Consider the following 22,223-nt stretch of genomic DNA (forward strand, 5'->3'; position numbering starts at 1 on the left):
AGCTGAGCTGTGTTGTGCTGATGCAAGGTCTGTGCAGCTTGTGCTTGCTGGAAGTGGTCTGGGCCTTGGAAATCGGAAGACTTGAGAACCATGGGATGCTGAAACTGCCAAAGAGCTTTTGGCATTGTGGGACAGAGAAGACACCATTTCCTTTCCTTTGCTGGAAGCCTGAATTTCATAAAGGGAATTGGTCTCCACCTTTCTTACCTGGAAATCTCCTCGGAAAGGCTCCATGTCCAAGTCTGCATTGTATGTCTTCAGCAGTTCCACTCATTCTTATTGTGAATTCTTCTCCTCTGCTCTTTCAGTTTATTTTACCTTCTGTCTCTCTTTCACTTATTTTCTTCTTCAATTTTCTTCTTGTCCCTCTCTTTTCCTCGTCCACTCTTTCCTCCTTTCACTCACAGACCTGCTCTCTCCTGCTCCCACTGCTCCTGTGTATTTTCTCTCAGTACCTTCCCTTCCTCATTATCCTTCCAGTCTACCTCCTCAAATTCACTTTACTTATAAAACCCCAGAGAAAATCAAGCTTAGGGGGAGCATTGTGATGGGAGTAAATTAGAACACTATTCATTAGCCATATTAAAAGAAAATGAGAAGCTCTAGGAGCCTTTGGAGGAGAGCTAGCCTCCTACCAGGCATTTATATTCAAGTTGAAATCTTCAGTATGCCCAAATTATGTGTCTCAAAAAAAAAAAAATCATAAGTTTTAGTCAAACCATCTTTGACAGGAAAAACTCACTGAGCAGGGATCTTGCATCTCTACTTGTAAGAGAACTGTGCGCCCCTGTGGCATGATACTGAGGAGAAGGTGACTCATGTAGGGGAAACAAGTTATTAACGGGGTGAGTTGCACTTCTGGGAGGCACCTTTTAAAAGCTTTCCTCTGTTAAAAGACTCCTCTGAGTTTTTACGTGGAAATGAAGGGCCGTGATTCAACTGCAGGCTCTACTGGGAATCCTACAGGCTCAAGCACTGACTTACTCCAGACAGCCGCAAGCAGGTGGCCAAGGTGGATAGCTGTTTGCTTGTTTTTAAATAGCTGATACATAATGGAAAATGGGGGCATAAAAATGTCAGGATCTCCTTCAAAGAAGAACATTGTCAGGAAGGGATCTTTTTGCAAGTCCTGCTCAGGCTGACTCTGGGTGGGAGCTACTGAGGAAGATTTTGTTTCCCATGGATCTGTGCCTATCTTGTGCTCATCAAGTAAAAGGATGATTTTGCTTACAAAATTCCTTTTCTGAGTGTGTGTTACTTATTTCCTATTTTTTGGGGGACAGCAGAAAGCTAAATATGAAACTCATTTCCCACAACCTGGTGGATTCCTGGGCATTATCATGAAATAGTTAGGTTATAACAGTTAGAAATAACACCTAGCGAATCCAGGCTGTCTCTGTAGAGGTGCTCAGCAGCCTGCACTTGCCTGGCTTGCTGCTTTAGCTGCAACATCTAAACAGCTGGCTGAATAACAGGCTTTCGCTATGGAAAATAGCAGGACTGCCTCAGCTGGTCTTCTGCAAGTGATAGAATGGACACACTTAAATTAATACGACCTTAATAGCAGCTTATATAATGACTTAATGGTGACTAGATTGTTGCAGCTGAGTAAGGGTGATTATCTTTGCCTGGAAGGAAGTCTTGTTTTCTTCCTTCTGACCAGCATAGCTGTGGATGCAGCTAGACACGGTGTTGGAGCAGAGGGCACAAGAGGCTGCTAAAGCTGATCTCTGAGGTTGACAAGGGAAGGCGACCTGAACTTGCTGGTTTGGGATGGAGGAAAAACCGTCCTGCTCGGGGCTTGGCTTCTGCCGTGAGTCACGTTGTCCACCTCCTGTCCCATCTCTTGCAGGTCTATAACCTGACTCAGGAGTTCTTCCAACGAGGTAAACCAGTCAATGCTGAGAGCCAGAATAGCGTGGGCGTCTTTACACGGGACGTGGTCCGCAAGCGTGTCAAGGCCGATCCGGATGACACAGAGGCCGTCAAGAGGCTGAAACTAGCCATGATCCAGCAGTACCTTAAGGTGTGTGTGCACGGCGTTGCTTATTTCTTTTTACTAAGGGCAGACAAATCTTCAACCTCAGAGACCTGGCAAAGCCTTGCCTATCACTGAGGAATTGATTTTTGTGGGCTCTGGCAGCTGGGGCAGTTCCTGGTTGTGTCGACAACTTCTCCTCTTGAGGCATATGCTAAGGCTGTAGGAATAATGCATTCACTGTTTTTTTCTTATCTTAAACTTCCAGTTTTCTAATTAGAAGGGGATTTCCTAGGCCCTGTTAAATTTTTTAGTGTGATTTAAGGTTTTCTTATCAACTGAAGCTACTCTACTGTCAGCTTGTTCTAGTAATGCACAGTCTTGTGCCTTACACCAGGGACTTCTTGATCCCGCCTGAGTATCTTTTACCCTCTTCTGCCTCTGCCCATATCTCAGACACCAGAAAAAAATGTAACTTCAACACTAGTAATTTGTTGAAGAAATCCCTGGAAAGCGTTTCGAAAGTAAAGCAATAAAGTCAAAGGTAGCTTGTATAAACCCATGTCCTAATCATCTTTCCTCACGGCTTCCCTAGTTCTTTTTATCTCCTTGATGCCTTGGCCTAGATGAGATCTCTGTGGGATGAGGACTTAATGCTGCATCAAGCACTCCACAAGTAAAGTGTAACAGTCCTTCCTATTTCAATTATAAAGACTTAAAGGCTTATGAAATGAGGCAGGGGAGCTGAGCGGCACTCTGTGACACAGGTAAGTATGTGGTAGTTGCTGTTTACAGGTGGGAAGCTGAAACACAGATAAAGACCTAGAGTCTCTTGCAGGAGGTCTGTGATAAAGCTGGGATTTGAGCCCAGGCATCCCGAAACTGTTCTGATCTCTCAGAGTCCTACCCCAAGAGCTTGTCTACCAGGGCATCTCCAGAGCTGCTACACAGAGGCTGGTTATTTCTTGTGTTATCCCTGTAACCTTACCCATGCAGATGATGTTAGCCATTTGATATGCCTCTGTTTTTTTCTGTCGGTTATTTCTGTGGTGGCTACAGGTTGCTACAGCCAGAGGCATTTCTGCAACTCCTGCGAATCCCTTCTCATGTGTAAATACCTGAGAGCAACAAAGCTGCTGATACTTAAGGCTATCAGATCAGAGTAGCTGCTGAGAGAAGGGGGTTAACTGCTATCTTTGATGAAGTATAGTCTTGGTAGTTGCATGTTTTTCTCCCTCTTAACTGGTTTTCAGTTTTCCTTCATGGTTGAAATAACCCCAAGCCATCAGAAGCAGCCTTTGAACTACTTTGTACAACTTTGACCCTTTCCTAAAAAGCAGCCTGACTTGTTTGCATGATGTCTTAGCTCAGCACGGAGATTCCTGCCCTGCATCAGGGTGCTCCACAGGGTGAGGGTCTGGGCCTGCCAGGCTTCCAAACACTGTCATGAAAGCATGAAAAGGCCCGGAAAATTGGCCAAAGAGTAAGGCATGGGACTGTAATATTCCCTTTGCCTAAAATTCTTAAAGGATTACAGTGTGGGAATCATTGTGACTGGTGACTTGAAGATTTTAACATCATTATGTCTCATCCGTCAGTATTGTCATTAGGAACTTACCACGAGACAGACCAAACTTTCTGCCTTTGTTCCAGGGCAAGCTGTATCTATGCCTAATGCTCTTGCTAATGCTAACCTGCAGGTCCTGGATCTAAAGTTTGGATAATCACACCAAGTGAATCAAATGCAGGTGTCTCACATCTTGGTATTTCTCTTTTCTGTCTCCTTCAGTTCCTTCTGTGTCGGGTCCTGCCACCTCCTGCAGACAGTTAGCTTGCTGATTGCTGACTGTTTGACAGCATGTTGAAAGCTGCAGACAGCAGAAAGAGCTGCCAGAAGTTTTTCATGGCTCCTCCAGGGAACATTTATTGACATTGGGAAGAGCATCCGATTATCACAGCTCCAGCTGCTGTTGTAGGAGCATCAAGCAGCAAGTCCCTGGCCAGGGCTCAGGGTTTTTAGACGCTAGGAATCAGTCAGAACTGTAACCCCCTACCATCAGGAGCAGATACATCATCTCCGAACGGTGTCTGATAGAATCACAGCCAGTACAACCAAGGCTGATGCAGTGTGTGACCATAACAAAGTGGTTTCTCTGATTGGAAGCAAGGCTAAGGGGTAGATTTCGTCAGGTCTTGCAAAACACTTCTTTGCTAGCAACAATAAGGGGGGGATTCAGGATTCCCAGCTTGTGCGTCCGCTCTTTGCCCTTGCAATGTTGTGCTGAGGCAGAATGACCCCGTGGGTTGCTGTGTGGCAATGTCGCTTCTGTCTTGCTTTTCCTTAGGTAGAGAGTTGCGAGAGCAGCTCCCACAGCATGGACGAAGTCTCGCTCAGCGAATTTGGGGAATGGACCGAAATCCCCGGGGCTCACCACATCATTCCTTGCGGTTTCATAAAAATTGTGGAGATTTTGGCCCGCTCCATTCCCGAGTCCGTCATTCAGCTCCGCAAGCCGGTCAAGTGCATCCACTGGAACCAGTCGGTCAGCAAGGAGATCGAGAGGGTGGCTGACCACAACAGTGACCTCCCCGAGGAGGACAAGGGCTCTGATGTCTTCGTGGAGTGCGAGGACTGTGAGTTCATCCCAGCCGACCACGTCATTGTGACTGTGTCCCTGGGAGTCTTGAAGAAACGCCACGAGAGCCTGTTTCATCCCCGCTTGCCCGAGGAGAAAGTGATGGCCATCGAGAAGCTAGGAATCAACACAACCGACAAGATTTTCCTGGAGTTTGAAGAGCCTTTCTGGAGTTCTGAATGCAACAGCATCCAGTTTGTCTGGGAAGATGAGGCGGAGAGTGAGAGCTTGACTTATCCCGAGGACCTGTGGTACAAGAAGATCTGCAGCTTCGATGTACTCTACCCACCGGAGCGGTACGGCCACGTGCTGAGTGGCTGGATCTGTGGAGAAGAGGCTTTGATCATGGAGAAGTGTGACGATGAAACTGTGGCGGAAACCTGCACCGAAATGCTACGGAAATTTACAGGTCAGCCATGCTCTGGTTCATTTGGTGAGTGGAGAAGAGAGGGAGAGCGGGGCTTGGGTGTTGAATAACCACTAGGAAGGAAGTACGCTAGAGGAATTTTTAGTTCTTCGGCATATTATGTCCCTGTGAATGGGCTGGGCAAGTGCTTCTAGCATACCTCCTGCTTGGGTGTGCCTGGAAGCTATTTATACAGAGGAGCTGATAACCAGCTCAGGAAGCGGTGGGCTGAAGTGCTTGAGGATCCCACATCCTCTGCTTTATTTAATCACAAATCATATGCAATTATAAGAGCAGTGTCCTCCAGATTAGGTGCATTTTATGCTATTCTAGGGACGGGTCCCATGATTAACCTATTTATATCTGTCTGTTACTCGTGTGAGCCAAATCTCAGCACCCAGTGAGTTTCCAGCCTTACCTCTTGTCCACGGACCTCCAGTTAATCGAAGAAATTTGCCTTCGCATGTGTAGCTTCCCCCTGTGCTTACAGACCATTTGCTGCCTACAATGCAGAGATCTAGAGCAAGGGACCTGGAAGCTGAGGACTACCCGCCTAACTGGCTACTGCCAGAAGAGGTTTTGCATTTTATTACTCTCTTCAGAAATCATAGGCTAGACTGCACGTTCAAAAACCCTCTTGCAGGGACCAAAACGGAATCCTTGTCTCGGTCTGCTCAGCGGTGCGTTTGGGGTGGATGCTGAGCCCGTGGCTCCCCCGCAGCCTGCAGAGAAGCACGATGAATCAGTGTGTGCTGGGCTCTGGGCAGCTCCTGCTTCCTGAGCTGCGTGTTTTCAGCGGCGTGACTTATCCCTACGTTACGTTGCGGTAGCACGACACACACGAATTTGTTCCTCCTGGCCTCAGCAGGCCAGCTGCTGCCCCACGGGGGCGTGGCAGGAGGCCCTTCTCTTTAGGGCCAAGTATTTCTAGTGCTGACATCTCCCGGAGAGTATAAACAACCTCGTCTGTGGCAGCTTTCCTTGCTTAACCCCTTTTTTTAAAAAACAAAACAAAACAACACCTCGATTTACCCATGGGACTTTGTTTTTTTTGGGTCTGTCCTGGTTTGGCAGAATGGAGTGTACTCTCCCTCTTCCTTCTTGTGCTCCTTTGCTGTTGTTATTGTTTGCGTGTGTTGGATGTCCCTTTCTTCCTCCTGGGACGGAAATATGCTGGCACTGGCTCATCAGTATGTGCTGCAGTTGCTGTTCCAGCTGATACTGCACCTGGTCACTGTCCATCAGGCTCTTCTGCGGTGTGAGCTCTATCTCAACCTTCTGCTGATCCCGGGTTATCTAACCCTGGAGAAATTCAGGTTGAAAAGTGCAATGAACATTTCGTTCATGAGCTGAGAGATCCCCTCGGCTGCTCGGAACTGCGGGAAGAAAGCCTGTCCTTGGAGCACCCATTGCACAACATGACCTGTTCCACTTTCTGCTGGAAAATAAGCTTGTTAGTTTGTGGAAAACCTTTTCACCTGACTTCCAGGATGGCCCTGCTAAGGTACCTCGGTTTATCCCGTTACCCTTGCTCCCCTGTTTTCCTTAGGGACTTCACAGGCGGAGCAATACCTCGAGGCTGACGTGGGCCAGGTGCCAGGCAGCCTGAAATAACACGAGTGTCTGTACAGCAGGGAGCTCCTTTCCTTAGCAAACGATCGTGGTTTGAAGTCCTCAAAGCAAAATGTTCTAGAACTGCCGTCGGCAGTAGCTTTTTCCAGCAGTTTATTTTTTGGAGAGGGGAATAAAGCAACCTTTTATCTGCGATCCAACTGTAGTCATTCCTGAAAATGACCAGGCCCCTCTGGTCCATGTATCCCCACCAAACCCAGCTTTTAAAGTGCTTCCAATCGCCCAGCGTCATGTTAGTCAGCTAGCTCAGCTGGGAGACTTGTCCCCTGAGGATCCCAAGCTGGATGGAAGGAGAGCCTCTTCCATAAGGTACTTCAGGGCTCCCACTCCTCGCCTGGTGCTCTGGGACATCTTCTGAAGAAGACTTTCTGTACTGAATACAGAGAGGGCCTTATGCTCAGTAATGAAAATAGGTTGTATGAATCATTTAATGTTCGCTTCACCTTTTGGAGCTTTCGTGTTCTGGGCACGAAAGCCCCCTGCTCTCTGGTTAAGACTTTAGCAAGGTGGGTTCCCATTTGCAGCTATATTTTGCTGGCCCGTTGCTCTTGGAAGCCTTTCCACTGGCTTCAAAGGATGTTGGACAAACATCCTGTGCTAAATCCATTCGTTTAGACCGAGTGTTATTTTATTCTGAGGATTTCTCTGTAAGAGGTGATATACCTCTGTGACCTCAAATTTCACTCGCAGGTTAGTGCTGGGGCTTATCTGGCTTTGCTGTGAAAAGCTCTCGGGATTGTTCTAGCCTAAGAACCATGGACAATTACAGCCCTTCGCAACTGGATGGCTGAAAAGCCCAGCATCCCTGTAAATCTGATTAAACGGGATGCCTTCAGACAATTAGAAGTCTTGCTCTGGTTTCTTCGTTGGCTAAGCTCCGAGCGTGAGAAGCCAGAAGGCAGTAATTGATGATGATAATAATCTGAAGGGCTCGCTGATCTGTCAAGCTGAGGCTGGAGACGCCCTGAGGAGTCCTGCCTGTCCTCCAGCTATTTCTCTGGAAGGGAACGGGTCTCTCTTAAGGGCTGTGTCATACCTGCAGCCCCGTGTGGATGCCTGGGGTATCCTCATGTCTCTCTGTGGCTGTAGACACTAAGATGTGGGTAGTACCATAGATCTCTGTTGGTCTCGGTGGGATTTTAAACGCCCTGCTCTCAGGTAGACATCTAAATTTGGGAGTCTTAACTGATCGGTATGAGTTGATATAATGATAATCCAGTCCCATAACCAGTAAATCTATATAGCCACATCTCCCAGAGCTGAACGAAGAGGGGATTAGTTGAGGCACCTGGATTTATCTCCCATAGCTTCACAAGAGGGAGTCAGCAGCATAATAATACGTGCCCTCCTGTTTTAGTGAAGGCTGAGGTCCTTTTTTAGGCATTTTATCTCAGTTTGGACAGGGAACGTGTGCTCAGTTCTTACAGGTTTCCACATTTATATTGATTGTTACTTCTATCTGTAGGCAAAGGCACATGTTTACACACCCATCTGAAAGCAGATTGAGAAAGTCCAATTAACTGTATTCCTTGAAAGAGTCTGGCCCTGCCGGTCTTCGTGGTTCGTGTCTTGCAAACATGTTCACAACCAGAGCTTCAGTTGTGTGCTCCTGTGTGACCTTTAACCAAGGTTTTCCTATCTGGGTGCAGCAGAAATGGAAAGTCTCTTCATTTTTTTTGTCTTAGAAGCAGCTGGATAACATGGCCAGTGTTATGGCCGTGGTCAAACACGACCAGATAACTTAACTGGTGTTCCTTCAGCTTTCCACCCCAAAAGGAATGTGTTCCTCACCTAAAAAAAAACACATAAATTCAGAAGAGCACGAGCACGGTAGTTGCACAGGAGACACTTCCATCACGCTCATGTGCTCTGATGTGCTGGAGAACCTCATGGGAGAGCCTTTAGGGAGTTCAGGAGAGCTGGTACGTGTGCCCCACGCAGCGTGGTGCTAGGGAGGGAGGCTGACTTTGGCTCTGGGAGCTGTACGGCTGGGTTATAACGCACCCAGGCTCCTCTGCCCATGCTCCGTGTTGCTCTGCTTCTGCTGGGATGAAGTGGCCATGTGGGGAATAACTCCCTGGTGGGGAGGCTGCTGTTTGCCGCCGTGTATACACGATACTCGGACATCCATGGGAAACACTAGAGAGATGCAAAGCTGTTGCTTTTACCAGTCTGAATGACTCCTGTATTAAATACTGATGGATTTGTACAGTTGTTGATTGGGCTGGTGACCCCACAAATGCTTTTGTTAACAAATTTCAGCCTTTTAGATCTCCTTATCTGTCAAGCCGTTGTCTCATTGCTTGTGACACTGTGTGTTCCTATTGTTAATCATCTTTATATCAGCATCTTGACTCCCGTAGCGAAAATCTTCCAGGTATCTTGGCAGGGGAACATAAGAACACGTGCTAGCTACAGAAGAGGCATCAACAGCCCACTGCAGAGACTCCTTTTATTTGAAAATACAGCGTGTGGTTGTTTTTTTTTTGTAGTACAATGTGATGGATGACTGCTTTGGCCCTGCCTGGTGCTGTGTTGTCTAACGGCATTCATGGTGTGTTCTCCTGGGCTTTCCCACAGCCCTTAAAAATCAAGCGCAGTAACTGATTTCCTTGACGCGTCTGAGAGCTCCCTGTTCTCTGACTCCCTTGGGCTTTTCACTTCCATCCCAGGCAGTCCTGCTTTGATCATTCTTGGAGGAGCGTCTTTCAGAGGCTTTGTTATGCTAAGTTCTCACTCCTGAAACAACATCCATTTGTAAGATGTCCTTTGTTTGTCGGGAGTATTTATTTGCTAGTCTGTGCCATATTTTGATCTGCGGGTTAGTGGTTGGAAAGTGTTCCCAGTGTGCTCCAGCAAGCCATCCAGGTGCCTCTGCTGTTTCCAGTGGTATATTTCATAGCTCTCCTGGACACACCGTACTCCTAAAAGCGGTAGCTGGACCAGGGAAATAACCTGCTCCTGGTTTTAAGGAACGAAAGGCACAACTAATTCATTATAAACTAATAACTATAACTAATTTCGTTATAAATCGTTATAAATCGTTATAAATCATTAGAGTCTCAGCTCTCCTGCATACAGAATTTCTCTTTGTTGCACTTCTCCGTGGCCTGTCTCCCCGTTCATCTCCTGCCAGGCCAGATATGATCATGGGACACCAACAAAATCTCGGTCAGTGACACTGAGACAGACTCAAACCAGCTGTTCAAAGCGTGACAATCCCTATTTCAGTCTACCTGAGGCTCTTGAGGCAACAGCTGGTGGACTGCCTTGGCTTATGATGCCAATATCATTAGTTCACTCAAGTGCCCCTCACCTCCAAGTCCTACATCCTGGTGCAAAACTTAGAGCAATCTAGAAACCCTTCTTCCAGCATCACAATCCTTCTTTCCATGCCATGTGCATTCCACAAAATGGTTCTGTTGGATTTTATGTTCATTTTGTGGGGTGACTTGGTAGCAGTTAGAGTGAGTTATACAAGTTTTGAGAACTTTCTGACAGGTTTTCCTATGCATGTTGAGGATTTGCCTTCTAACCTTATCTCTGCACCTTTTTGGAGGTGCACCTCATATAGGACTACCTTAACATCCTAGTTAGACTGGGCACCCGGAGAGATACCTAAAATTAGGTGAGACGAATCCCACACTCGGTCACTGCCAGGCTCGCCAAGGTAAATGAGAGGAGGAAATGCTTTGTATTTTCACCCAGAATGTGTCCAAGGTTCCCTGGAGCTCCCCAGTCTCTTAGGGACATCTGCGTTTTAACAGTCTTTCCCAAAATGGAAGGCTGCAGGTGAGATGACTGGAACTGAAAGGGATCCTGTTTCTGTTATTTAGATACCTGGAGCTCAACAACAGAAAGGAGATCTGGTTTAGGGCCTGTTCCCTGTAGCCTGCAGGCTCTGCCAGGATTTATTTTCCATGAATACATGCCACTCCATGACTTGCATTGATGTTTTCTTGGACATGGTCTCACTTTTTCTCTCCTTCTTCTTTCCACCCAGGGAATCCAAACATTCCGAAACCTCGCCGGATCCTGCGGTCCTCCTGGGGCAGCAATCCCAACTTCCGTGGATCCTACTCCTATACCCAAGTTGGGTCTAGCGGGGCCGATGTAGAGAAACTCGCTAAGCCACTGCCTTATGCTGAGAGCTCCAAAACTACTGTAAGTATGGCCCAAATCGGCTCTGTGGCAAGAAGACTAACATGACACTGGGCAGTGGGTTTTCTGGGAGGCAGGTTGAAAGAGACTGTCTCTGGAGGGGCCTCCAATAGCTTGTTTTCCATTTTTTTATCCATACCCCCTTGGACAAATGATGTATATAGGATTTTACCTCCTTAGTGACTGGAGGTCACTAAGGAATCCCAACACCTTAGGGATTCCCACCTCTCTCTCCGAAAGTATCAAGAGCTGGGCATCCACGTGGCTTTTGGAATCATGATCCCTGTGTTTAATGTACGTTGGCTTACTGACCAGCTCAAAATTCCTTAGGAAAGCACAGTTTATTCTGATTTAAGGCATACACTGAATATTCAGCATTAAATACATAACCCCTGGTAATAGCTAGGTCTGAACGTTTTGGAGATGCATATTAGGAAATCCTTCTGTGTTGGCAATAGAGGGTGAGGGAGATCCAGTCCTTGGCTTAGGGGACTCATATATTTGCAGGGGACAGTGAATTTGCTCCTCAGGTGCTGCCTTTGATTTCTGGGAGCGAAGGGTGCACGTGGAGATAGCTGCTGCAGCTCAGCTAATGAGCAGCGATATATTCAGCCAAACTCACCCCGTCATTCAGGGCTTTGTGTCCAAATCCAGAGGCAGTGGCTGATGAATATCCAGCCTCCAAGGAGCTGTCCAGTCCATTTCCTCCACCCAGAGCCACCATGCAACTTTGTTCAACGTGGAAATCTGTTAAAATGGGTAACAGGAGCTTTGGGAATCTCTCTCTAGTTCTCAGGGAAGATCTGAAATCCCTGCCTCAGAAGTGAGTTAGGAGCAATTTCGTCAAGCGCCTAACTATTGAGTGAGCTAAGACGCTGTCTCACCCCCTGGGGTTCTGTCTTGGCTCCTGAAGTTGCAGTCCTGAAAAAATAAATCCTTAATGCCCCAAAGGCTAATAATGTATGATTTGGAGGAGCAAAGAGAAGAAAGAGCAGAGAGTTTAGGTGCTCAGTGCCTTGTGCAGATGAGTCTGAGGTTATTGGAGCTAGGAGGGTGCCGCAGCCCTGCCAAGAGCTCTGTGCAGGCGTCCCAAGGGTGAGCTTGACATGGGCAGACGTGCTGTGCCTTCCCCGAGGTTCACCACACCGGGATTTCGAGGACCAGCACTCCTGTGAACACCGGTGTCATCTCGTGGGGATGTGGGAGGGCACAGAAACTTTTGTCTCCTTTTTGCCTCACGTGTGCTTTCCAGTAAGCGCTGCTGAGCTTTCCCACTTTTCTTATCCTCTCCAGCCGATGCAGGTGATGTTTTCAGGGGAGGCCACTCACAGGAAGTATTATTCCACTACCCACGGTGCTGTGCTTTCTGGGCAGAGAGAGGCTGCTCACCTCATTGAGATGTACCAGGACCTCCTCCAGTGCCGGAGCTAAAAGGCCCCGTGTTTGCAAACACCACCAACTCCTCCCGATTCCTTTTACAGGTGTGTGGAGGGGGTTCTTTTTTTTTTTTTTTTTTTAATTTCAGTTCACAGTAGAACAGCCTTTATCTTTTCTATTAAAAAAAAAAAGCCCTAACTGTTTAAAAACCTAGTCATCAATAGCTTCATTTCCATGTGCTGTATTGTTAACAGGGAAGGGTGCTCTTTTTGTCTGGTAAACTGTTTCTTTGTCATTTTAATTCTAACTGCACTTTCGGTGCCTATCATTTTTTTTTTTCCTTTCTGTATTGTAAGTGCCTTCTATACTAAAATAAATGTTGTAATAAAAAGACTGGGTGCTTTGGTAATTCCTGGAGACTCTGCTCAGTAAGTTACTACTCTTTATATGCTCACATGTTTTATATTTTATAAAAACAAAAAAGGGTTTTCTTCCTTTCTACAAAATTTGGAGTAGGAGGATCTTGAGGTAGATCTGGATACTCTCTGTACTCATTCATCTTACTCACTGTGTGTTCGAGGAATTGTGCCTTAGGGCCATAGTTATTTGCCTTGTCCAGATTAGTGCTGAAATCCCCCTGCATCCCCGTATATTTAACTCCGTGTGCCACCTGCCCATCAGCTGCTGCAGGCCCTTGTGCTTCAGGAAACCTTCCTGTAATTTTGTTGGGGGGGAATCTGGGGGTGGTGGTCTAACCTGTCACTTGTCCTTCACAAATTCTTGAACCACATCGTGGAAGGAACGTTCACACCTGTGTGCCAGCTAAAATGCCAAGTGAAAACCCCAAACTACCTTGGTAATGCAGATACAGCTGGAGTATAATCTACAGCTGTAATCGTAACTTGTCCAAGTGGAAAACATCACGCAAACTGATGTGGGAGTGTGGGCAAGAAGGAGGAGGATGAGAAGATGCAATCTTGAACTTCCTGTGTGATGAAACTCCACGTTTTGCTGGACAGCAATGCCCCAAACAGGTGAGCTTTCCATCCCCTGCCTCCAGAAAAGAGGGTCCCAAAGTCTAAATGACACCATTGATGTTGAAGAGCTCTCTCAGGGAGGTCATGGCCATTCCCACTAGTAAGGAATTGTGAAGGGGTGTGAAAGCACGGCTCAGACATATTATATCTGGATTTCTATATATATATATATATTCCATGGAACCTGTGTATAGTACCTGACATGGCCTTCAATTAAAACTCCTTAAATTCAGTTATCCCTGATTTCCTCTTTGTCCAAATACACGATGGGCAGCCATGGGTTATGCCTGCAGAGTTAAGACCTTAGGACACAGCCTCTGTTCAAGATGGGGAAGCTTAACTTTCCCTGCAGGGATGCTGCATCTCTCACGTCGATGGTTTTTACTCTGTCCAAGAGGAGGTGGCACCCCAGGACCTTTGATACACCGTGAGTATCCCTGCGGGCCTCCCTTTACGTTCAGACTGTACCCAGCTCTGTATAAATGTGCTCAGCTTGTCAAGATTCATTCCTCTATAAACTATTTCTACAGCAAAACCAGAGGCTGGGAGACACTGTTTTAGGGTGACCCTTTGGGGACTGCCAGACCAGCCGAAATGTGAAGGCTGATTGAGTACATTTCCTTCCTTCCTTCACTCGTGGAAGCAGTTTCTGCTCCCTGTTTCAAGCAGAGATCCTGCTGAACCGTGAGAAGACTTAAAAACCAGTGCCAAGGGTAAGGAATGCCTGGCAAGGGCTGGTTTTGAGCCTGCCAGCTTTTCTTTGGGTGATCTGGAGAGCACATCTTCATCTGAAGAGCACCTCAGGCAGCGGCCGCTCTTGCACCGAGCAAGTCAAACTGCTTGGAAACGCACTCAGATGTGCTTGAGAACAAAGGCTGGAAATAAAGCTGAGCAAAAAGGGGAATTTAATAAGAAAACGCTCTGAAAATTAACTTGGCGTGAGCGACTTGCTACAAGCTTGTCCTGATGTGCACCACTTTGGGGAGACAACCAGGGTGACACTACTTTCTGGGTAATAAAACTGCTTCCCCCTGGAGCCTTAAAATAATCACCTGTAGAGATCCTAATGGAGATAAACAACCCCGATGGCCCGGTGTCAGAAGTGCATTACACAAGCAGTGCTCTGGAGGGAAGAATCGCTCAGAGCTGGGGTTTTCCTACTGCAACGACGTAATCTGGACCAAAGAGGCCTGCTTAGTGCAAAGTTAACGGGCTGGTGATAAACGAGAAACCATCTGTGTGCTGCGTTCAAGCTATCCCTCAGCCAGCTTAGCAGGAGGATTTGCCTTTGACCTAAATAGGCTTCCTGAAAAGAAACTTGCTGTGTATTTTTAAAACGTGTTCTAGCTTTAGTCACTGAGGCATACATGTGTGTGTGTGTGTTCATGTTTTGTTTCCCTCAAAGGGTTCTCTCACTGCGTGGGCAAGTATTTGCTGGGACATATGTTTCTTTGTTAGCCACGGGGCAGCGGGGCCGAATTGCAGCGTGTCCTGCAGAGGAGGTGGGTGCAGAGGCAGGGAACTTGCAGCTCATCGGGGGCTGCGGCTTTTGGGATCCCCTGAACCGTGTGGGTTTAGGAGGGGAGGCTTTGGACAGCTCGTGCTGGCTTTGAGGGGATGTCAGGATTCACGGTACATGTAGGGCAGCAGCTTGCTCTGAGAGTTCCATTTTGTCCTTCGGTGTCCCAGTGACACCTAAATCCTCAGGGGACCTTTTCTTGCTAGGAGGCTTCGTGGCAGGAGGGCTGGAGGCTCAGGTTTCTGCTTTCGGAGCCTCCTGCCAGGCAAAGGGCTGTCCTCACCCCACGGGTAGGTGTTTCACCCCAGTGACGTTTGGCTCCGCTCTCCCCCAGGGGTAACAGCTTCAAGGCCTTGTATACAACGAGTCCCTTTGTTAACGAGTCCGTTTGTTGCCTTATGCTTTAATTGCACATCCTCCAGCTTAACGTAAGCACTCTCTCCCAGTCCAAGCAGCCCCTGAACTGTGCAGATGTGCATCAGTGGGCACAAATGTTAGTAACCAGCAAGCTTTTGTCCTGACTTCATGAAAAATGCCTTCTGGAACAATACGTATTTTCTCAAGGATATAAACCCTTTTCTTTTTCAAGTCAGCTGAGCAAAACATAGACATCAGCATAGTTTTATGATGTCTAAACAGTGTTTTTTTTTTTCTTTTTCCAAAAATAAAAAATAGTTTGCAGGAAGAAGAGGACACGTGTTTAGCTGTTGCCTTATCTCCTTGCATTATCCATCTGTCTGGCCACTGGCCAAGGGCTCGAGCGAGGAGCGAAGTGATGAATGCGTCTGTTTTGGCATCCGTTGCCCCAGGAGGAGCATGCGTAGTCTCCTTGTGGTTTCCTACCACGCATCTGGGGTGGGAGTCACGTTGCTCAACTGCAGCTATTTAGGAGTGGGACGCCCACTTGATAAATGAGTTGCGGAGGCTCCTTCTAGGGTCAGCAGAGAGGGAAAAGGAGGGAAAGAAAAAAAAAACAACTCGTTAAGACGGTAAGCCAGCTCCTCCCAAGAGACAGTGGTCTGGAGAGGAGGTGCCTGCCCCCTCCAGCCTCAGCACCAGGGATGCCTTCCTGGCTGTGCCGGAGTCGGGAAGGGTCGCAGTGCGTCGGCTTTGGGATGCTCGTCCCCTGTTTTATTGCAGGAGCAAAACTCTTTTTGTGATGTTTCTGAGTTGCAGGAGTTGTGCTGCAAGGAAAGGCGAGCAGTGCTCTTGAATTGGAAGGAAGGAAAGGTGGAAAGTCTGTCTGGCTTCAGTCACTCGGCTTTTGCCAAGGGTTAGCCTCGAGGACCCAGAGCTGGGTTCCAGCAGCCCCAGTACAGTGGAAGCGGAGGAGAAGACGGAGTCCTTTGGGCTAAGAAACTGGAAAAGCCTCAGGACTGTTGCTTTCTCCTGTGGCTTCTTTATCCTGGGATATCCAAGAAAAGCTGCGATGCTGGTGGTCAGGGTTTCAAAGCTCCCTTCCGTGTGCAGACAACGTGATGATGGTGTCTGATTTTGCTAAATAGGCACATAAATAGGAAACAGCAATGGGATTCAAGCCACATTCAGAAGAAGTGTCCCAGGACCCTGGCTTTGAATGAAGGGTTTTCTCTCCACACCTTATTTCTCCCAGGACCGTGTGCCTTTTAGCTCTGGGGTCTGGTGCTCGATGTTCACTGGTAAGGTGTGTGTGGGCAGATCAGTGAAGGAGGAGAGGTGAGGGATGAGGGATGAAGGCTGGGCTGAAGCTTCGCACCTCCCAGCGAGGTGCTTTTCATGCTCCCTTCAAACGAGGGCTTCTAATCCACATCTGCCGTCTTCTTCAGGAAAACCTAGCAGGGCGAGCCCACTTCGGCTCGTGTTTCTCCCCGAGACCCTAAATTTAGCAGCTGTTTACCAAGAGCCGCTTAAAATTAGCAGCCACTGCAGCAGCGAAGGCCGCCCTGCGGACGTGATGAGGAGAGGTGACCCTGCTCTCCCTTCTCCAGCCCCTGCAGCGTCCTGACTCCTGCTGTGTCCCCAAAACGCTCGTCAGTAGGATGAAGGTTGGTGGGAAGGGGCTACGGGTGCCGCGATGGTGAGAGCCACCCAGTTTCCTAGAAATAATTAATGAAATCTTGTTCTGGTTGGGAAAGTGGATGGGGAAGGCAGGGTGCTGGGAGAGGTGTCTCAGCCCAGCCCTGATGGTGCCATGGGGAACGTGCGTGCCCGTCCCCGGCTGCCCATGTCCTGGCTGAGCCTTGCACTTGGTAGCAAGAAATATTTTAGATTGGGAATGGCTGGGAAAGATGAAATGAGTCCTCAAAGCTTCTCCTGCACCAGAAGGGTGGTGTTACGGCCAGCTCCTGGTTGGTGGCTTAGCATCATCCCTCCTGCAAGTCCCGATGTGCGGTGAGTGAGTGCACAACCCGGGTAGTGTCACTGGGGGGTTAGTGGTGCAACAGTGCAACCAGTGCAGTTTGGGGACCGGGTAACCACCCCGGTGCTGATTTGCACCGGCAAACACAGACCCAAAACCTCCGGGGAAAGGGGACTATGAGCCCCAGGGGAGATACGGAGGCTAAGAAGCAGGAATTAGGGGAGTGGACAAGAAGAAATAGTGAAGTGGGGAGAAGCCGGGAGTCCAAGCCCGGCTCGGAAGTCACCTTGGAGTTATTGCCCGAAAACTGGACAAATTCAGCAAACCAGGAGCGTGTTCAAGGGGTGGATGCCGAAACTGCAGATGGCTCGGGGATGACCAAGGCTCCCCCGGCTCTGCACCCTGGGGCTGGGTGTTCTCCTCCCGTGGCCATGCCTGGGGTCAGACCTCCGGGTTTTTGCACCCCTAAGGGTGGCCTCCTGCAACAGGAGGGCAAAGCGGGGAAATGTGGTTTTCTGCTGCCATCTTGTGGCCTAGAAAGACTTCCCGGGCCAGATTAAAAAAAAACCACCTGGTGTAAAGATTACATGCACATACGTGCACCTAGGGGTGAATGGTGTTAAATGGGAGGAAACACAGACGTGGGCGGAGGGGCGGGTTGCTTCTCGGTGGGCTCTGCTCCTGCTCCGTGCAGCTGAAGGGCTCCACAGCCCGAGATATCCTGGGGTGCTGAGATTCCCCGCGTCAGGCAGGAGCTGTGGAGCTGGGCGGAATAAGCTGGGCCGTTTCTCAGCCTCTCAGAGCCCACCCGTGTGAGGTTTTGGGCCACGCCGCAGGTCCCCTGGGGACCGGCTGCCTTTTCCGTGGTGTTTCGGGTGAGGGCGGCCCCCACCTGCTCGGCACAAACCCTCAGCATCGCGGCGTGGCCGCGGCAGCTGGCACACAGACTCCCTGGGGACTTTGGCTGTCCCCTTGCAGAAGTAATCGAAAAGTGACGCGAGTGCGAGAGCAGCAATAAAACGATTTTGTGTTGCTTTTCTCGCGGGCAGCGTGACCCCCCCCCGGCCAGAGCGGCTTCCAAGGGGCGGTTTGCGAAGCGTGTGGCAGATGAGCGGGGCCTAATGGAAAAGCGGCAGCGCAGGGAGTGATTCAGGGGCCGGAGGAATTGATTTACGGGGGGCAGAGATGGCCGAATAAATAAATTATCGGAGCTGGCTGCAAGTGGCTCGCTCGGCTGGGCGGCGCTGCCAGGAGGGCGAGGGTGGGGAAGGGTTCGTGGCCTTCATGGGTGGCCCCGGGGGTGCAGGGGGGGGTGACGGCAGGGCCAGGGCAGGGGGCACGCGACGGGGACGTGCCAGCCGTCGGCGGTGCTCTGCTAAAAACCACCAGCTGAGGGCCGTAAATCTCCGGGAAAACTTCGGTTTGGGGAAATCGGTGCAAAAAAAATCTCTCCTTCACGGTCCTTGCGTGGATGTGCTTGTGTACAGGCAAGCGAGCTTCAAAGTCCAAACTGGTGCATTCTCCCTGACCCGGGGATGTTCATCCCCTCTGGATAACACTTGGATTTGCTTGTGCTCCTAAGTAGGCCCAGCAATCATTGCTTATCCCACCCTGCATTTTCTTGGGTTTCCCAGGATAAAACACACCGGTTTCCTTCTTATCAGCAAGCCCCTTTGGTCTCATTTCATTACAAATATTTTATATCTCCTCGTATCTTGCAGCACAGCTCTGGCCTTCACACATACGCAGGTGGCACATGTCACCTGCGTCCTGAGCACAGCAGCCCTTCAGGATCCTAAAAATGCCCCCTCGCAACAAACTGGGGTTTGACCCAGCCCTCTAATTCCTGCTGCCCTTTCAATTAAAACACCAATTTAATTCCCGTGTAGCTGCCTTCTGATGGGACTGCTGGGCGATTTTCCGTGGCCGTTTCGTGATGCCAAGCCCAAGGAAACCTTCCTGCTCTGACTTTTAAACAGCAAAACTTTGCCATCCCCAAAGAATGGGAATATCAAGCCGCCTGCTGACACAATCGGCTCTAAATGGGCCAGGCTTTCAGCACAATCAGGACGGAGGAACGGCAGCTTTTTCCTCTAATGCCTTTTCAGTCGAGGATTAATTTTAGGCTGCCTGGATCACCCTTCCAGACAACACGGCTGGCGTATTGTATATGGCCCCCTCCTAAATCCGTCTTCTGCCCTGCACCTCACATCTGCCGATGGAAAAGCTGTGTTTGAAATAATGCCCATCCTTCTCAAAGCCCCACTTCACGGAAAGAAGTGCCGAGGTTTTTCCCTCCTTCACAGCTCTCGGCTAACCTGTGCAGAAATGGGAAGCAGTGGGGTAAGAAGACAGCCAGAATGGGTAATGATGGGTCAGGAGCACGGGGTGGATTTGGATAAAAAGCCCCTTAAATCATCTGGAGCGGGAGGCAGATTTCACCACAGCTGAATCACAGTTTTGTTTGCTTGAATTGAAAACTCTCGGTGTATATACACATAAATATATATATGTATATACGCACACACTTTTGGTGAACACGCTCTTTATATATACAGTTAGGGAGAGAATTATGACTGTCCCTCCCAGGGATCTCCTACACAGACACTGCCGATGCAGTTGACTCTGCAGAGCAGCCGCACGACCCCGAGCTAATCAGCCTGGCTCTGAGCTCATTTCCCACCGAGATCCCTTCCCGAAGCTCTCCGGCCGTGCACTCTCCACCCTCCTTCCCGTCCCCTCGGCCCTTCGCAGTGTCATGTCCTTGCTATGCGCTGGCGTCACCGCAGCCACGCCTGCTGCTCCAGGACAAAGATTTCCGCTGGGAAACGCACGAGAGTGAAAGAAGGAGCCTTGCCGAGCCAAGCGAGGCTCCTCGCTGCTTAGCCCTGCTCTGAGGACAGCTGGGATGTGTTCTTGGGGACCCAAAGCAACCCACCGCCGTCCCTCCTGGGATGGGGCTGGGTGCTGGAAGACGTGGGTTGGGGTGGATGCAGCCAGTCCATCGACCAGTCCTGGGGGCACAGAGAAGAGTTTTCCTCTGGGTAAGGAGAAAGAAAGAGAGACTAACAAGGTGGAGAAGGAGCAAAGACGTGATGCTGGGAGACGGATCTTCAAGAGAGAGATGCTCTGAAGATACTGGTTGCGGGATATAAATGACATCGGGAAATAATGCAAATTTTTATGCCCCTGGAAGTATTTGACGGGTCACTGCACTTCAAGTGAGACATGCTCAGTTTTTTCTCTTCACCTGAAGGTGAAGCTGGCCGTGTCTTCTGCTCTGAAGAGTTTTCTTCTGCAGCATGTTCCTGACCCGGTGTTGGACGTACGGAGCCTTTTTGCTCGGGAAGATTGGTGTGTGGAGGAAGTTTTTTTTTATCAAGAAGTGGGATGGGGGGAGATACCCGAAGATACTTTGTTACTTTGGTTAAAAAATAATAATAAAAAAAGGTGAACAGCTCCATGTTTGTCCTGCTGCTGCATCCCAATGTACTTTGCCTCCTGAGAGCAAGGGATGGCGTGGAGTTACCATGAACCAACATCCAGGGGAGTTTTGTCTCCTGGGTTGGGACAGAGGAGAGCCTAGGGCTACTCAGAATATGTAGGGCTATTTATATGAGCAGGAAAATATCAAGTCTTGCAAGTTCAGCAGTCACAGGAAAGAGAGAATGAGGGGCACGCTTGCTCTCATGTTCAGATGGGTCTTGTTTAGGGAGGATAAATTTCTGTAATGTTTAATCAGGCCCAAATACAATGTAAGCAAGGTAAACATGGGGTTTGCAGGGCTCTCTTTTTTTCTCCTTGGCTGAAATTTCTCTGCTATTTTTCAGGTCCCTTTGGGACCAGCACCTTGTGGCGTGACAGGTGGCTGGTCTCCACAACACCAGGACACAAAACCCTGATTTCCCTGCTCCCTTCTGCCCTCTCCCCATGCCTGCCACCACTGCGATCTTGCCCCTCACCCCTCGGTTGGATGCGGGTTGCTTCGGCCCATCTGGAAGGAGGGAAAGTCCAATGGAGCTGGAGGAGGAGAAGAGACAGAGGTGAGAACAAGAGCCCAGTATTAGGTGAAAATCCTCTGCAAGAAGATCTGCTGAAATTAAATTTATTTATTTATTTGTTTATTTTGGAGAGCAGACAGGTTTTAAGAGGTTCCCAGCAGCTCCTTCCCCTGGAGGCTTCTCCCTCCCCAGCTCTGCCCAGAGTCAAAGTGTCCCAGTGCTGGGCCAAGAGCACATCTGTAGGCAGGTGAAGAATGGCACGACATGAAACTGGGGACAGGAGGAGGGACAGGGACCGCTTAGAAACGGTAGTGAAATATTAAGGAATTTGGGAAGTTGACCAGCAAACTGGTACCATTGAGCAGAGTTGGTTGGGACTGATAACACCCCGAGCAGGGTGCCCAGCCTCACGTCCAGGCGGCTGCTGAAGCTCTCCAGGCTTTTCAACATCATGAGCAGCCAGATTTTGAATATCTAGGAGAGCCCTGCCAGTAATTTTAGGAAGAAGAGGTTAACCTCAGCCAAATCTGGATAGAGAAGGTGGGAGGCAGAAGGAAGGTTAAACGGTAGCGCAGTGGCACCGTGTTTCATGGCTATGGCACGAACTACAGCTTTGCTCCTGCAGTGCCTTCAAAAGTACGTGCAAATGGGATGTTTTGTCTCCCGGGCTGGAGAATTCATGTCAGCTGGATGAGATACGAACGCCCTCACTTTCTGCAGTGGCCAGACGAGCCTGGCTGGCTGAGAGGCTCGGACGGCGCTTTGCTTGGGTCAAAGCAAGCTGTGACACATTGCTTTCTCTGCCCTCGCAAATGGTTTCAGACATCAGTCTTGGCTTTGGCTTCTCCTTGGCGTGCTGGGGAAGATTTGCATGATCACAGTTCATAGGTTGCTGTTGCTTAAAATCTCTTTGGAAACAAAACCAAGAAAAGAAGAATTAAAGATAAACTCACTGCCCACTACACAAAGCTTTTCAGATTTGTGTAAATCAGCGTGGATCCACCAAATTATACATAACTCTATCAGCTTTCCCCAGGTGTTGCCCGGAGGGAGAGTTTGAGTGTTGTGGACACACTCGTAGGGGTGCATTCACTGACACTCTAATGTACCACAACGTGCCTGAAAATGGGTAAAGCAC

General features: G+C 49.0%; 1 protein-coding gene and 1 long non-coding RNA gene across 4 annotated transcripts in view; both read left to right on the top strand.

Moving 5' to 3' along the window:
* Positions 1–12,583, top strand: part of SMOX (spermine oxidase) — a 73,654-nt gene extending 61,071 nt beyond the window's left edge. For 2 of the 3 annotated variants that reach the window (XM_013182319.3, XM_048059757.2), the window contains 4 exons: positions 1,853–2,026; positions 4,324–5,023; positions 10,656–10,816; positions 12,107–12,583. In XM_013182319.3, the coding sequence (XP_013037773.1) occupies positions 1,853–2,026; positions 4,324–5,023; positions 10,656–10,816; positions 12,107–12,244 (1,173 nt within the window). In that variant the 3' untranslated portion in view covers positions 12,245–12,583. The remainder of the gene's footprint in view (positions 1–1,852; positions 2,027–4,323; positions 5,024–10,655; positions 10,817–12,106) is intronic. The other variant, XM_066997089.1, reaches the window with a different exon arrangement.
* A 3,158-nt stretch (positions 12,584–15,741) lies between these two features.
* Positions 15,742–20,787, top strand: LOC136790857 (uncharacterized). The gene is made up of 3 exons (XR_010831624.1): positions 15,742–16,404; positions 16,552–16,770; positions 18,806–20,787. It is a non-coding gene; the product is annotated as an uncharacterized lncRNA (long non-coding RNA).
* The last annotated feature ends 1,436 nt before the right edge of the window (positions 20,788–22,223 follow it).

Source organism: Anser cygnoides, chromosome 4 (genome assembly GCF_040182565.1).
Source record: "Anser cygnoides isolate HZ-2024a breed goose chromosome 4, Taihu_goose_T2T_genome, whole genome shotgun sequence".
Classification (NCBI taxonomy): Eukaryota; Metazoa; Chordata; class Aves; order Anseriformes; family Anatidae; genus Anser; species Anser cygnoides.